This window comes from Lepisosteus platostomus, chromosome 20, assembly GCF_059453375.1.
Source record: "Lepisosteus platostomus isolate fLepPlt1 chromosome 20, fLepPlt1.hap1, whole genome shotgun sequence".
Taxonomy (NCBI): Eukaryota; Metazoa; Chordata; class Actinopteri; order Semionotiformes; family Lepisosteidae; genus Lepisosteus; species Lepisosteus platostomus.
Genome location: NC_142630.1, coordinates 5,835,668 through 5,851,214, shown reverse-complemented (window position 1 = coordinate 5,851,214; position 15,547 = coordinate 5,835,668). Strand labels below are relative to the sequence as shown.

The following is a 15,547-nucleotide window of genomic DNA, read 5'->3' as shown; positions in this document are numbered from 1 at the left end:
CAGATGCAATAAACATTCAACATGTACTGAAGATACTCTATGTTCCTTGGCCTGACTCAGGGCCAGTGAAATACCCTAGGGTAAACTTGAGCTCTCCTGTCCCAGTGTCAATAACAGAGCTCTTGGGATCCCTTTATGTTTAAAGGTTCATCGTGGGACCCTGAACTACAGTCTGCCTAATCAGTACCCAGGGCTTGAACTTTGGGGCAGACCTTTATTTGCAGTGTTGTGGGACTTATTTAGGTAGACCAAGGTCAGTCATGATCGGTGACAATTGAACGATGCTTGAAGTCCCCAATGCAATTGCTCATTCCTGTAGTACTACTGTATGTGCACTTACTACAGTATGTGTTCTGTACTGATCGCATGTCCACGGGTCACACAACATGTTCAACGTTTAGAAACATTTGTGAACAAAATGTATAAAAATGAAAATGTTGGCACCTGTTAACATTTACACAAATGTTAGGCTGGTGGCATAAAAAATCATTATTACTAAAGCTGTTTAAGGTTAAGGTCAGTAGTAGAATAAACAAGAGGTTCCATGAGGCACTTTGTCCATCTAACATTGAATGAGACTGTCCAGCTGTAGGTCAGAAATATCCAGCGTCTCTGCAGACCTGTACCTCAAAACCACAAGAAATCAAACAACAGTCACAGGAAACAAAAGGGATTAGAGTGACTTTATAATAAATATAAAGAAATGAAAATTACATGTGTAACAGTCGTGCAAAAAAGTACAAGAAAGGTGTCAATCGCTAGGTTAGTCTCAACAGACTCACATCGGTACAGTTTTTCAAATTTTAAATACTTGTCACAAGCTCACATAGAGCCTATTCCCGGATTTCTCATTCCCCGAAATCTCGGTAACTCTTCCCCCAGCAGGCTCAGCATCATAGTTGCTCCTATTTGTCAAAGGAGCCTTTATCTCCCAGCATGACCCCGGACAGAGAATCATGCTTTGATTGCTAACCTTTGGAAATTTTAAATGCTTTCCCCAAATTGATTGTTTCTGCTTTTTTTTTTCTTTCTTGTGCAAAATGCCTTGATCGTTTTTAGCTAAAAAGAACCAAAAGGGTTCCCCTTCTTTTACTAAACTGCCACCAAAGTAAAGCTATAAATTACAAATGTAATATACTGTATACGTTTATTTTTGACCACTGCCAGAGGGGACTGTGGCTCTCCATGACCAGGCCTGGGTCTATATATTTATTCTGCTGAATTATTCCCAGCCCAGAAAAAATTCTGAAAAAAAGACAAGGAGGAAGCACAGGGACTTTGCACAGAACATGTACGTTCGAGGAAATGGCTCACAGTAGCAACCTGCCAGCCCAGGAGTGTTGAGCATATTTTTAATAAGGTATACTTCAAGGCTAGCTATTGTGCCACGAAAACATGCAAGCTGAAACCACAAGGACTCCCTAATAAGACATTACTACAGAGGCACTAACTGATGTATTAAAATAGGGACCCTCTGACAGAATGAATTCAGCCAGTTTCTTCACAGCATCTCTGGCATCACCAGCATCTATGTCAGGCTGTGTACAGGACCAAGACGTGCTCCTGGGCAATTCTCGTCAAGATGGTTCATTTTAATATATCAAGGCTCATAAGAGGAGCACACAACACCTATTGTGTGCCCCTCTTCCCACCCCCCATTAAGACATAAAAAGTGGACCTCCTATGGTACCAACTCTGCATCACGAAGAGGACTGCCAAACCACTCTACCAACCCCCCCACGTTATTCTCATTTTGTTCTGTTGACTTAATTTATTCCAACTTTACCGAGAGCCCCGTTATCACACATCCACAACTATCTTTTTGCTTTCGATATAGTCTTTGTTTCAAAATCAAGACACCACTAATCTGTACACTGTTTGAGCGGATCATGATATCTTCAGCCTGTGAAATATACTGCAGCTTTTCAAAGAATATTAGAGGAATCTTCATACAGGGATGGGGGTACTATAGGGGCAGATCCTGTCTGTGGAATGCTTGTGGAGAGCATTCCAAGCTATCACAGGAAGTGTGACTTTGCTAAATTTAAGACTCATAACCATTTTCACTATTCCTTTGGCAATAAACATGAGAAATACTGCAGCTGCAGCAAGCTGCAATGAAACAGAATGACAAACTACTTACAGTTATCATCTGCTTCTATACTTCTTAAAACTGTAAAACATCTTCCTCAAGGAAATTCACTAGTGTGCCAAACTCCTCAAAACTTCAGGGTTAAAGAGGTGGAATACTCATATGAGGTTTTGTTTTCTGAACATATCAACACTGTTCGGTGCCGAATTTCAACCCAATCTAGCAGCAGCTTTAACAAAGTGTCAATTTATACCAGTGCAGCTGGGGACACTTAAGTGCTCTAGCACTGAAGTCAGCTGAGACCGTCCGAATTGTCCATCCCAGCATTCCGCAGCTGCTGTAACAGGACTGTCTTTTTCCACAATGCTCATTGTACCAAAAAACAAGTTTTGTAAATAAACACCTCAGGGATGTGCTATCTCTGAATATTGCTCATCGAGACAAAATACGGGACTAGTGTCACTCTAGGCACACTAAAAATGCACAGTATACTTACTGTAGCCAAACAATGAGAGGTATTTATTTCAATCGAAAGGTCTGAGGTACTGTACAAATGCAAAGTGTGAGGATGCTGAGCTTTTAATTACTTAATTAACATGGACCATACAGAAGGTCCCTTCTCTCTGAACTCAGAGGTTCTGAAGGATGTCAAGTCAGTAGCAACCACGCTAGGAGCCACTGAATAACGTTTTCCACTTAGAAGTCCCCTGGATTTAGTTCCAGGAGGGGTAGCAGTGGTTTTTGTTCAACGGGACCATGGAAGCAAAAACACACTGAGCCTTCACCTCCAGGAAGCAGATATGCCAACCGGATATGCTTCCTCTCTCTTTCAGCATCAAAGGGTTAAGGCAGAAAGTCCCTTGTTCTGAGGTCAGTGCCACGCTGCCACCGAAAAAAACCCCGCTGTTATTTGTTTTAGGATTTAAAAACAGTTGAAATAAAGCTAGAAGAGTTGCCAAGGTAATTATACAGGACCACCCCAAAAGATGAGCCTTTCATGCTGACCCACACGATTCTGGTTTCCTAGCCTTTCCTGTGCCATTAAGGATTCCACAGAATAAATCTGCTGGGTGAGGAAAGGCAGATCAAGACTTCGTCTTTTGCGGACAGCTCCATTGAAAACTGCACAAATGCAGACATAAAAAGATAAGACTCGGTATTCAGCTTAAAACGAGACAAATGTCCTCCCAGTGGGGAAGGTATGATTACTTTGGCAAAGATCACGTTTGGTTTTAGTCGGGTTTTTTATCGTAAGAATTAGACCCAACTGGGAGGGGCCAGCTGGCGGTGGCTGTCCTGTTCCGAGCGGTGGCGCGGGCGCACTAGGGTAGGAGCTGGCACAGCTCCTCGTCGCTCAGCTCATTGACGGCGACGATGTGGTCCAGCTGCTGAAGGTAGCGCTCCTGGTCCTCCATGAAGTGCGGGATCCGGGTCTTCCCCAGGACCGCAAACTTCCTTAAGTGCTCCACATCCTCATATGACACCTTCGGGAGCCAGGAAGGAGAGAGAAGGATCCACATGAACTCCGCATGAAGTGCTATACTCCACACAGAATCCCATACAATTTGAAGGCATCTTCCCAACTAGCTCTCTTTTAATATTTACTTTCAGATCCAAAAAAACCTTAATGACGTGCATTTCCAAAAGCGCTTTTCGTAAGCTGTTCAACTCAAACGAGTACCAGTTCAGTACCTTTCCAATCTTCTGATAGATGATAAAGATGCTAGTATCAGATTTCATAACGGCCCTTTTTGTTCAGAAGTACCAGAGAATATAAGAAAGACAAATTTCTTGACCAGTTTGTTAACAAGACGTGCAAGGCAGGCTGAAACTATTTAAAAGATGGTACTTAAGAGTGGCCCTCCGGTAACAGCTGAAGTCTTAAACACTAGTGCCCAGATCTTGTGCATCTCTTCAAACTGCGGCGTCACAGCGTGACAATTGATGCTTTACTGTCTCCAATTTACCGTTACATCAAACAAACTTCCATTTTCAGACTGATGATGTCAAAGACTCATAGGTTTTGCAGAGGTGAAAGTGTAACTTATACCTCCCTTTTATTCAAAGCAGTTTGTAGTCATTTTTGCACCAGCTGAGCACTCATTTTGTCCTGTACACAGACAAGAAAAACCTTCTCCTTCTGAGAAAAAAATCAATTTCCTGGTTAAGGTGCAATTTTCTTTTGTTTTTTCGGAAGTTGTCAAATAATTGCTTTTGATACTCTGCAATTTACATAAAATGACACTTTCCACAAACCTATAACACAAACGTCTTTTGAGTAACAAAGATCAGTTAGCATTAGGGGGCAATACCAAACAGCCCCATTTACACCCCTTCGTTGAGTTTCGACGCCTTGACCTCAACATCCTAAAAACGCAAATCTGACCTTTCTGGCCTGAAAAAAAGTACCAAGTCTGGTGTAAATCACCGACAACTGGGTTTAAAATTGAACGTTTCACGCTGTTCATCATAGAACAATCCCACAATGTTCATGTAAAAGACTGTGTGCCGTGAAAGCATCAGACTTCCACTGACCTTGCCCAGAGACACCAACATTTTGAAGTCAATAGTCCTCCGATCCCGCAGGATCCTCAGAATGCCATCCAGGTACACTTGATCCTTACTGAAACACCCTGGAGGTGTACAGGAAAGACAGCAGAGTGACAGAGCACCACACAGGAGAGATCAGAAGAGCAGATAGGTTACAAATGAGAGGAGGCCATTCAGCCTGTCTCTCCAATTGAGCTGTACACTGGGGATAAAGAACTGCTTCCTGTGTCCAGCAATAAATGCACATCCTTTTAATTTATACCTGCGTCCTCATGTCTGTGTTTCACAATTGATCTAGAAGTAGTAATCTGGGTTGAATTTGGGTTTTGGCTATTTTTACATAAGGTACTTGTATTAAGTTGCCTCCCACATTGGCTCTTGTTAAATTTGATCTTTGAAGTGGTTGCTATTACTTTCAGGAAAGGGGAGCACAGTGAGCTGCGGACCCAGATGCTGTGAAAAGGACTCTCTCTGTGCAATCGTGAATGCTGGGAACAGGACACAGGGCAGTAGGGCACCAGAGCCCACCACTCACTGTTAGGTCATGACGGGAGACCAGCTGCCTAGCTCAGGTGCGGGCACAACCCACAGTCACCCATGAGCCTAAGGCTTTGGGAAGTGGGAGGTAAATGGAGCAGCTGGGAAAACCCCCCATGAATAAGGCAAGAGCGTGCAAAACCTCCATATGGACTGGAATCGAACCTGTGACCCTGGAGCCACCATCACACTGCAAATATCTAGAGCCCCTTCTGGCCACTGCCCTGCATTTACCACGCTTCCTTCAAAGCTCCAAACTAGGCTCATCATCCAAATATCGGCCTCATCTTAGCAGACACCCTCATCCCTATTCCGTAGGATTTACACTACACAAATATGTACAATATAAAATCAGTGGCTCCCACAAGAAACACCTATGGCGGACAATGGCCTGACTCTTGTGCTTGATAACAGCCTGCAATCAGTGTGAAAGTGGATTCCCCAGAAGTGCTTGGGGCTGTGCTACCTGGGGGCAGGCAGTGATTTAGTCATCCTGGGCTGGTGCTGCTTACCCGGGCGGGAGGTGTCCGTCTGGCCCCTCTTGGCCCTCACGCAGTACTCCCAGCGCACGGCGGGGTCGTGAACGAACTGGCTGATGTGGCCGAAGAGCTGGCTGAAGCTCATGTGGCCGGCGTGGTAGACGGTGAAGTAGAGGAGCGCGGCGCGCCACAGGAAGGGGTGGCGGCGGAACAGCACGCTGTGCAGGCTGGCCAGACCCTCCTCCGTGGGGTTGGCCGGCTTCAGGCCGAACTGCTTGCGCCCGGCCGCGCTGTGCCAGGGCTGCTGGCTGTTGTTCACCCCCCGGATGTAGTGTGTCCCTGCACAGGTCAGAGGTCAGAGGTCACAGGGCATCACACTGGGGGGTATGGTGCAAAGTCCAGCTTCTAGGTGGGTGCCTGGCTCTAAACACTTTAGGTCTTTATAAATTGGCTGGATGAATGCACATTCTCCCTATTTGTCAAGGCTAAATATAAGTGACAAACTGGCTGTATTGTGTTTTCCCAGATACATCTTTGATTTCCTTCTTCTATAAGTTACTGCCCTATAAAAACAACTTGGACTCATTGATTACTTTTTCTGTTGTTATCATTATGTAAGTAGTCCCTGAAATGTTCAGAGAGACGTCAGGTGTCTGTCTGTGCCACCCCGCGATAATGAGAAGCTGCACGGGCAGAGAGGCGGGTGAGGGGAACAGTACCGATCTCGTGGCGCAGCATGCCCTCCAGCCAGTGCTGCCGCGCCCCCGCCAGGTTGATGGTGAGGGTCGGCCGGCAGCTCTCCACCATCATCACCGCCTGGGACAGCAGTTCCTCGGACAGGCGCACCACCACCTGATGGGGGGACACAGAGACAGACAGGCAGGCTGCCGTGAAGTCTCTGCACTGGCCCAGAGCTGCCACCACTTTTATTTCTCCGTCTCCTGTGTGTGGCAGCATTCATTGTCAGTGGGGTGATAAGAGAGGCTACTTTACATAAAGCATTTCCCACACCTCCTTCGGAGGTCAAAATGAGGCTCATCATCAAATTACTGTCCCCATCTTAGCAGACACCCTTATCAACTATTCTGTAGCACTTACAATACACACATATTTACAGTGAAAAAATCTTCAGACTCTTCGTACACCTTTATATATTTCTAACACAGGCTAATAGGATTCAAATTGTTGAAAAGCCTGGAAAAATGCTAAACCAGGCAATGGTCTATGTAATTATGTCTAGCAACAAAGGAACGTGGGCATGAAAAAGTGCAGGGACTTCACAAAACTGATGGAATTTCAATAACAAAGCAAATTTCAGCATCTGCGGACAGTCATCCAGGATGCCACTTCATATCCTCGTGTTAAAAAGACCTATTGAGAAAATTTATGAACAGTATTATCACGGAGAATGACCAGAGGGCTACCAGCAGCAAAAGTAAATTTCTCATCCCTTGCTCAACAGTAAAATCAATGTTCAGACAATAAACTGGTTAAAAATGTGCTTATAGAGCTCTTAACTAGTTCCTTGTATTTTCTAGATCAGTGCAGCACTATTTCGAATGATACAAAATCTGGTTTCAATGCCTGGCTACAATGGAACCATTGACTGAGAGAAGTCTCTTAAGAAGGGAGACTCCCAGTCAGGGATGAAAACTCCTGACCAAAGTACAGAACTGAATGTTTTTATTAGCATAAATATCTCCCGGCACACAAGAAGGATAAGTAGTGTCGCCACCCTGTCACCTGATCTCGTCAGATCTCAGAGGCTCAGCCCAGTTGGGCCTGGTTAGTACTGAGATTGAAGAAAACCAGGCTCCTGTTACTGGTGGTGTTGGTGGACCAGTAGATGGTGCTCTTTCCTCTGGATCAGAATGTTCAAATCAAAGCCTTAGTATGGGGGTGGGTACGCTCTTATATTACCTTATATTAAAAGTGATCTGGGGTGACAAACACTATATTAAAAGCAAGGAATCACTGGTATAAGCCTTTTGACACTTCCTCCTGGACTAAAGCCTCTGTAGCAGACAGACAGCCCTGCTGGCGGAGAGCAAAGGGCACTGCCAGTAAGCCTCACCTCGCCCACACAACCCTCCTTCTGCAGGTATTTGCGCACCGCTGTCCAGACACGGCTCTTGGGAAGAATGCTGCCCCCGGTGGCCACCTCAAAACTCTCATAAGATCCATACTTCTGGAGGACGCACTGCATGATTCGCACAGCCTGCACAGGAACAGACGGCACAGACACAGCTGTCACAGCTGGCGAACTGCAGCAATACTGAGGCACTGTCCACTGGACAGGGTGAAAAGAAGACTGAAATCATGGGGATTCATTGTTAGCACCATATTAGTTTTCTTAACCCTTCGATTAAGGGCTGGGATCAGTCTGGACTGGGCTCTTTAAGATCTGGACTCCTGTATTTTCTAGGGCACCTGCAGACTTGCAGTGATGTCAGTGAGTCACTGTTTCCCATAGACCGGTGGTTCAGAAGACAAGCCAGCCCTTCATTCTCCCACTGTGGGTGCGGGGGATGCTGCACCCAATCTAAGATGATTATCAATTCCAAATTGGAGGAAAGGGGTGTGAGACTAAATATACATACAAAAGGGTTTCAATAAGTTCACAGTCCTCGACCCAGTGCATTTGAACTCTTAGGAAGCTATATCCACAAATATCCTACCAGTCTGAATTGCATAAAACATGCTTCGGCTAACTGTTTTGAGTTTTCTTTTTCTTGCTACCAGCCAAATGAGAGGAAGCTTTAACTGCATGATCAGGCACCGCAGAAAGATTCCTGCCCCTCAGAGTTTCACTGAAGGCTGCAGTAGGGCCTGTCCTCCAGTCTGGGCTGATCAGAGACAGAGGACTGCAAGAGAGTGATGTGCTCACTCTGCAGTATTTCTAAAGGGAGATGACTGTTTTAATGAAGTGCTGGTGTCAGTACAGTGAACCCCCCACTGTAAAATAAATCTTGATGGCTCAAAGTGACTATTTTATCAAAGATATCTGCATTCTAGATATCTGACATTCTAGCTTGCAAGTCTAGTTTCTTTGGTATCCTGTGTAGATCAGAATATAATTTGCCACCAAGAGTGATGTTTTCTTAATGCCCAGGACACTTGGAGACCAGGCAGCTTTTTAAACTTGCCATGCAACCCCAAGTAATGAACACGTAATTATGCCTTATTTCAAACACACCTGGCCGTTTCATTACTGTTCAGTGATCCTGAGGTTCACCACTCCTGCCGCCTAGTGGACTGAGTGAACAACTGATGCCCGGTTTTACCGATTGTATCTGAACCGAAATCGCAAGTCAGTCCAACGCTTTTTATTAACCATGACCTGGAGGTGTACAGCGCTTTGTATAATCTGCGTGGGACTGCACAAAGCAAGCAGCGAAAGGAAAGGTTTGTGTTAGTGACTGGCCGGCGCTGGCAGGGGGACACACCTGTGACAGGAACTGTCCCGAGCCCTCGCAGTACTTCTCCAGCACGCTGGTGGGCTGGGGCTCGGCGTACTCGAACTGGGGCTCGTACTGAAACCCCGACTGGAAGAAGGCCTCGCGCTCGTGCTCGATGTTGACGGGGCGCAGGGCCACGAGCAGGCAGGTGGCGCGCGGCCCTGTTGGCGTGGCGGGCGGCGGCGCGGCCCCCGCCCGGGCGATGTGGGGGAGGGAGGTGGCCGGCCGCATGCGCCCGCGGCCCCCCGCCGGCCCCCCGTTCATGGCGCAGGTGCTCTCGCTGCGGCGCATCCAGCTGCCGCGGCCCGTAAACACGGGGCTGGTCAGGCTGCGGGGGGGCGGCCCGGGGGCCCGCGCGCTGCGCCAGGCCGGGCCCCGCCGCTCCTCCTCTCTTCTCGCGTCCAGGCTCGCGGGCCGCTTGACCTCGGGACCCGCCGGCTTCCCGTCCTCTCCCTCAGCGCCCCGGGCGCCCCCGGCCCCCTTGGGCTTGACAAAGGTCCCCGAGACAGGACAAGGGTGGGGCCTCATCCCGTTGCGTGGCGGCTCCCTCTTGGCCGTGCCCGTCCGCTCGGTGGCCAGGGTGCCCCGGCCGGCTGCCCGCTCCACGGAGCCCCCGCCAGGGTCCAGCACCATCTCGGCAGCCGGGCCTCTCCCCTCCCTCCGAGACGAGCCACCTGAGAGCGCAGGGCAACAGCGCCAGATCAGTCACAGGCACACACAGCCACACTCACACTTGGGGTTCGAGGCCTCCACCGGGGAGTGATGATCATCTCAGCTTCTATCACAGTGACAGGACGGAACGCACGCGGCTCCTTTTCTACAGCTGGGAGGACCGGTGCAACCTGGTCGCCGCCCTTGTATCAAGTGGCACATCATCTCTAGCCTTTTCAACTATGGCAGAGGGTGATGGTCCACAGATCACGCAGTCCTGCTACTCAGTTCAGGCCTCATGACTTGTGTGTGTGGTCGACAAACATCACATGTTCCTGAGATCATCAATTCAAACATCTTAGAGCCCATTGAAGAGAGTAGCCCAGTACACAGTGGTGGTGACTACTTGACGTTAGTATTAACTCTGCTGTGAAGTGTGCATTTCTAATATTATTTTGATCGTTTTCACCGTTCAATTTACAGTACATGAAATCATAACTGTAAGGGGATAAAACTACAGTACTGTATATCATCTAATCCAGATATGTCAACAAATTGCAAGAATTAGACTATTACCATTAAAGGTACATCAGCCAATCAAATATAAAGTCCTGATTTAATACACAAAGGTAGATTGTATTCTATTGATGCTTACATTATGCTTAACCCTGATGTGCCTCCAAGTGATGCAGAAGGTCAGAAAGAAGACTGACATTTGGGTCACAGGTGCCAAGAGCAATAGGGAAAAGAGGCAGCTCTGCTATGCTCAGAATCCTCTCTTTAACAATGGTGAGAGCACAACAGAATCAATTCATTCTGCAGCGCAAGGAGTCATTCCCAGGTTCTTTTAACTGGACCTGCAGGGATCTCCCGTGCTCCTGCTTTGACGCCTGGGCAGTTAAAGAGAGCATGTGAAAGGAGCTGCTGTGCCTGCGCTTCCGTGTGGAGGTGCTGTCGATGGGACAGCTGTTAGAGCCCAATTCTGCAGGTCCTGCTGAGAGCGTCAATCTGCCACTTTGCACAGTCATCACCTCTTGTGTTCAAACCCAGCGTACAGCACTATACAACCTATTCTTCATCTAAGGAGCTTGAAGTAGAAAAGGCAAGCCAATTTAAACAATTTAAAATCATGCCTATTGTAGTGAATTGGCAGGGCAACACAGTTCCCAGAATAAGTGCAGAATGACTCACTCGCACGCAAATCATGCTTTTACCCTCTTACAGAAATACTCTGTATTATTTACCCAAACGCCTATGATCATATTGACAAGCAGCACCTTTTACAGGAACAGTAAAGATCTCCCATCATATAGTGAAACTGTCAATTTTCTCTTAAAAATCAAGGAACACAAAGGTCACCTCCATTTTCACTTTGGAGGGTAATATGTTGTTACCTTGTAATTTTTAGTAATGTTATAAATCTAATTTATTCATGCCTTTTATCAAAGCAAAAGCACATTTTTTTCCATCAAAAAGTAACATAGTGCAATGTGTACAGTAATTTAGTAGTAAGAGGGTTACTTTATAAGTTAGTGAAACAAGAAATACAGTACAAAACACTAAAATGATGCACATACAGTAGATGAAGAGCAAGATAATACATTTACACCAGAAGAAAAAAAGTCTAAATCATGACCTAAAATGCAAAACTCAAACATGGAATAAAACACAGAAGAATAATCCTGCAAGGATGACAGCTAAAATGATCATTAAAAAAAACAATTCCTTTTGTTCCTGCTTTCACTGCAATACTGAAAAAATGCACAGCACTCAGATCAGGGCCTAGGGCATTAAACAGGAAGTCTAGCACAGAGGAAGGAGCGCCGGACTGGAACCAGAACCCATTATTCAGAACTGAGGCTCATTCCCAGTGGTCTCAGCTCCATGTGAGAAGAGCTCTCCAGTTCTTGAAAGCAAGAACCTCATTATCAGGAGAAAAAAAAAGACTGTGACAGTCACATGATGGCAAATTATTTTTACCGCATGTGAACAAAACTGTGGTTTGGATAACGTACGTTTCCTCTTGCTAAGCAAACACAAAATACAAAGATATACCTTATCTGGGTTTTTAATAAACGCAAAATGCTTTACAACACCATGCAATTAATACGTTTTTAATGTTTTATAATACATAGAAAAATGTGTAGAGTTACTGGTCCTAACATTGTGCATACCTTACCTATTACAACAGGAATAGTTCTGGCTTCATGATAGTCATCCATCATCAGAGAGCCACTTATTCCTTCTGGATCCTGTCCCAGTAGTACAGGACACTGGGCAGAACTAGACCCTGTGTGGGATTACGGTCCATCACAGGTCACACACATACACAGACAATCTTAGAGCCCCTATTTGATGTAACCAGCGTATCTTTGGGCACAAGAAGAACACACAACTGCTTTGGCGTGCCACCTAATATTGCCTACTTCTGTCCCAGTCTGCTGCCCAGTGACTAAATCTGCCCTCTGGGTCATCGAGGGCTTGCAGAGGGGGGAGAGGCAGGTGATGTCATTGCAGGCTTCTTAGATTGTGCACATACTGTACAAGCCAGACCTCTCCTTTGTTGCTAGAAGGGCTGCAGTAATGATAGTAGTGCGAGAGACACAGCTCAAAGTGTATAACTACAGCCACGCCTAGCAGGTACTGCAATTCAAGAGACCAGGTTTCAACCTCCAACGATGACTCCGAAGAACAACTTCATTAACCGAGCAGGTTCCAAACCCTGGGACTTGGGGAAAAACATGCAGGAATGATGCATATTTAAAAAGGAAAAAAAAGGAATGGCTTGCAGAGACATTAATTTCCAAACTTCGTTGGGAGCATGCTTAACATGGGAGCTTTTTCCCATTTGCTAGAGGCCAGGGGGTTAAACTCCCTTTGCTCTTCTGTCTGGAAGCCTGGTCTGGAGTCAGCTGTCACTGTTCTCTGTCGAGACAGATGTGATAATCAGACCGGACACAGCTGGAAGATCCCACTTCCTGCCGTTTCCAAAGGGAAGCCGCGCCAGAGACATGAACAAGTAAAGTTCAAGAAGAAACAGCGTCTCCGTGTCCTGGGGTGTGTGCCGAGTCAGCTGCCACCAAACCCGGATTCACACCCACTCCATCTGAACGGACCGCAGAATCTCCTGAGGCTGCAGCTGCCTGGGATGGCACTAGGGCTTGTGCTGACACACCCAGCACAATCAGTGGAGCACCTTTCCGGCAGTGGAGCCAAAGCAAAAAAAAAACTCATATTCATAAAGATGTACTGTGCTAAACTGAAAACTGAAAACGATTTCCCCTTTCTTCTGGGAGAATCAGTGAAAAGGGTTAGATTGGGCAGGGAAGAGTTTTTTATCTTCTGTTTTGACGAGCTCCACCTGTTCAGACAAAGTTGGTGCAGATTCGTCCCAGGAGGAGAAAAGCCCCTCTGGTTTTTCTCATTGCTTTTCTCTGCTTTTGGTCTCTTCCAAAGTGAGCCTCAGACCTCAGTGCCAGCTCTACCCATTCATCCACCTCAGACTCTTGCCTCTTGATTCTGTATCAGAAGGAGACCCTTCCTGCAAGGCTAACAGCAGCGGAAAATCCACCTGCTGGATCACTCTTGCTGTATTACGACGGGCTAGGTTGTGTGTTTACAGACGTTGTGCGACCACAGCTAGCTCCACGCCTGTGCTTCCTCAGTAACAGGCCTGGAGTCTGGGTCATGCTAACCTCCAACGCAGTTCACTGAAATGACAGCTCCGTTGTGCTCTTTATTCACACAAGCTCTGGTATACAGTTGTGTGAGCTCTTCTGTAATAGTTCAAAAGTGTTCATCAGAGTCCTAGCTACCTTTCGAGAAAAGACAATGCTTGTGTCCACACCTCAAGTCTCACAGCTCCTACGGGACACTTCAGAAGAACATAAAGCTTAAAAAACAAGAAACCCTTCTGGTAGCTCTCTCTTCGGTGGTCTTTCGCTTTTCAGGCGAATTCGCTGACAATTCACCCCGCTGTTGGAGCTCCGCAGAGGGAGCAGATGGAAGCGCATTTTTTGCCTTCACCCATACTGTATATATAGAGCATAACACTTCACCACTATATGATGCTAATTCCACATTTTCTTTAAACCCCCCCACACACACACACAAATGGCAGGAACTGAAAAGCATCCCTATTATCTGTCATCCTCGAAACGCACCGGCCTCGAAACCGCGAGCCTGTGGGGTCGGTGTCCCGTTATCCCGATCGGTACCGGGACAGGCGGGTCAGCCGGACCGCAGCCAGAGAAGATCGTCGGACAGTCGAGCCCGCAATTGTGTTTCTGTATCCGTAGGACCGCCGGGGACCCACGTCTGGCTGGCCGCAGTGCCAGTAAAGGCGCTGCCTAGCTCTCACGCTGCTGGAGAAGGTGGTTTTCGCCGCCGGATTATCGACACGAGTCGGCACGTATGCACTGCCATCGCATGCCCACTCACTCCCGAGCTTGCCTGTTCCAGGGACGAGTCAGACCTTGTTTCGTTATACGACCTCGCCGCCACCCCCCAGGCCTGTCTCAGGCTCTGTACACAGCAGCGCTGCTATGGATTCGCCGGCTGCTTCCCAGCTTAAACCGAGCAGGGATCGCCAAGTGCAAAAACCCACTCATCATGTAAGACACAGCGAGAACAAAAGCAACATGTGCCGATTACACCAGCGTGCTAAATTCCGTCCGGATGCAGCGATCGAAGCGTTCCGAGGCGCATCACCCTTTAACATCACATTTAAAAAACAACGACCGTAAACACAACTTACTTGGCTGTGGTTGGGGGATTCTCTCTGGTGGTTAACGCATGGCGCCTTCTGCTGCAGCACACAATTGCAGAACTAGCGGTTCCTAATATCCGGCGCAAGCAGATGCTGCCAGACCCTCGGAATTGACACACCGAAGCAGCTGATGGGTCACATTGTCTGAGCGTCTACTGGGCCCCGCCCCCTGCGTGCCGGGGCCCCGCCCCCTCGAGTGAGCTCCCGCGAAAGCCACGCCCAGACCACGTCCGCCCAGCCTCCTCATTGTCCCAGCACACCACGCGTAAGGGTTTTTAAATGGGCGTTTATCCAGTTGCTCGTATAGGCACATAGGTTTTAATTGTACGAGAAAAAAAAAACATACCTCTTCTCTTTTGTTTTAATTCCCAATGTTATTAAACTTGATGAGTAGGAGAAATCACAGCGAGCGTTTCACCCTTGGTAAAATTAATTTTAAACACTTTTTCTTGGTTGGAGTCAGAAATTCTTGTGTGCTGTACCTGTGCGATGGGTTTTCATTGCAGTAATGCAGGCTGCACGGAGCACTGGATGGAGACTATGACACGCCCTGGTAGCAGGAACATGGTCAGTGTACCTGGGAGAGAGAGAAGACAAGACGCTATTTCTGCAGGTGGGCTTAAATATTCCATCACCATGGCGACGGGATGGGGCTGTCACAAAGGTGAGGAAGTTCCACTGATGTCGTCACCGTGGTGCCTGACCTACGTAGGGCAAGAGGCGAGTGTTTTGTTTCGTAAGAATAAAGGAGAACGAAAAACATTATGATACATACAAAAATGAGGCTGATTACAAGTAGGGTGCTTCGTCGTTCCCCTTTTAAGTGCAAATAAAACCCGAAATTTTAAGCAATTTTAAAAGCAGCAAAAACACAAAAATACAGATTTGTTAAAAAGAAAGTTTTAATGAAAATGTACTAGATTAGTTCAGTAACCTAAACGGCATTGTGAATACTTGATATCGAAATTATAAATTGCTATAAAAAACTCAGAGGTTACAGATCTTCATTTTT

The 15,547-nt window shown here is 46.9% G+C and overlaps 1 protein-coding gene across 3 annotated transcripts; it reads right to left on the bottom strand.

Moving 5' to 3' along the window:
• Nucleotides 1-669: 669 nt before the first annotated feature.
• On the bottom strand, nt 670-15,109 carry kiaa0895l. 3 transcript variants are annotated; one of them, XM_088614382.1, is made up of 7 exons: nt 15,018-15,109; nt 9,105-9,790; nt 7,733-7,876; nt 6,378-6,510; nt 5,692-5,997; nt 4,628-4,725; nt 670-3,576 (listed from the first exon to the last, which is right to left on the bottom strand). In XM_088614382.1, the coding sequence occupies exons 1-7, from the start codon at nt 15,034-15,036 to the stop codon at nt 3,415-3,417; spliced, it is 1,548 nt and encodes a 515-aa protein (XP_088470508.1). In that variant the 5' UTR covers nt 15,037-15,109; the 3' UTR covers nt 670-3,414. The 3 variants fall into 3 exon arrangements, with proteins under 3 accessions (XP_088470508.1, XP_088470510.1, XP_088470509.1); XM_088614384.1 differs by lacking the exon at nt 15,018-15,109 and adding an exon at nt 14,882-14,982; XM_088614383.1 differs by lacking the exon at nt 15,018-15,109 and adding an exon at nt 14,524-14,682.
• Between the last annotated feature and the right edge of the window lie 438 nt (nt 15,110-15,547).

What these genes read in the sequence shown, in the direction of transcription:
- kiaa0895l (XM_088614382.1), bottom strand. An exon ending in AGGAGGGTTGTGTGGGCGAG is followed by an intron (nt 6,511 to 7,732) that starts GTGAGGCTTACT and finishes TCCCCCCATCAG; the next exon opens with GTGGTGGTGCGCCTGTCCGA. An exon ending in CATGCTGCGCCACGAGATCG is followed by an intron (nt 5,998 to 6,377) that starts GTACTGTTCCCC and finishes TGACCTGTGCAG; the next exon opens with GGACACACTACATCCGGGGG.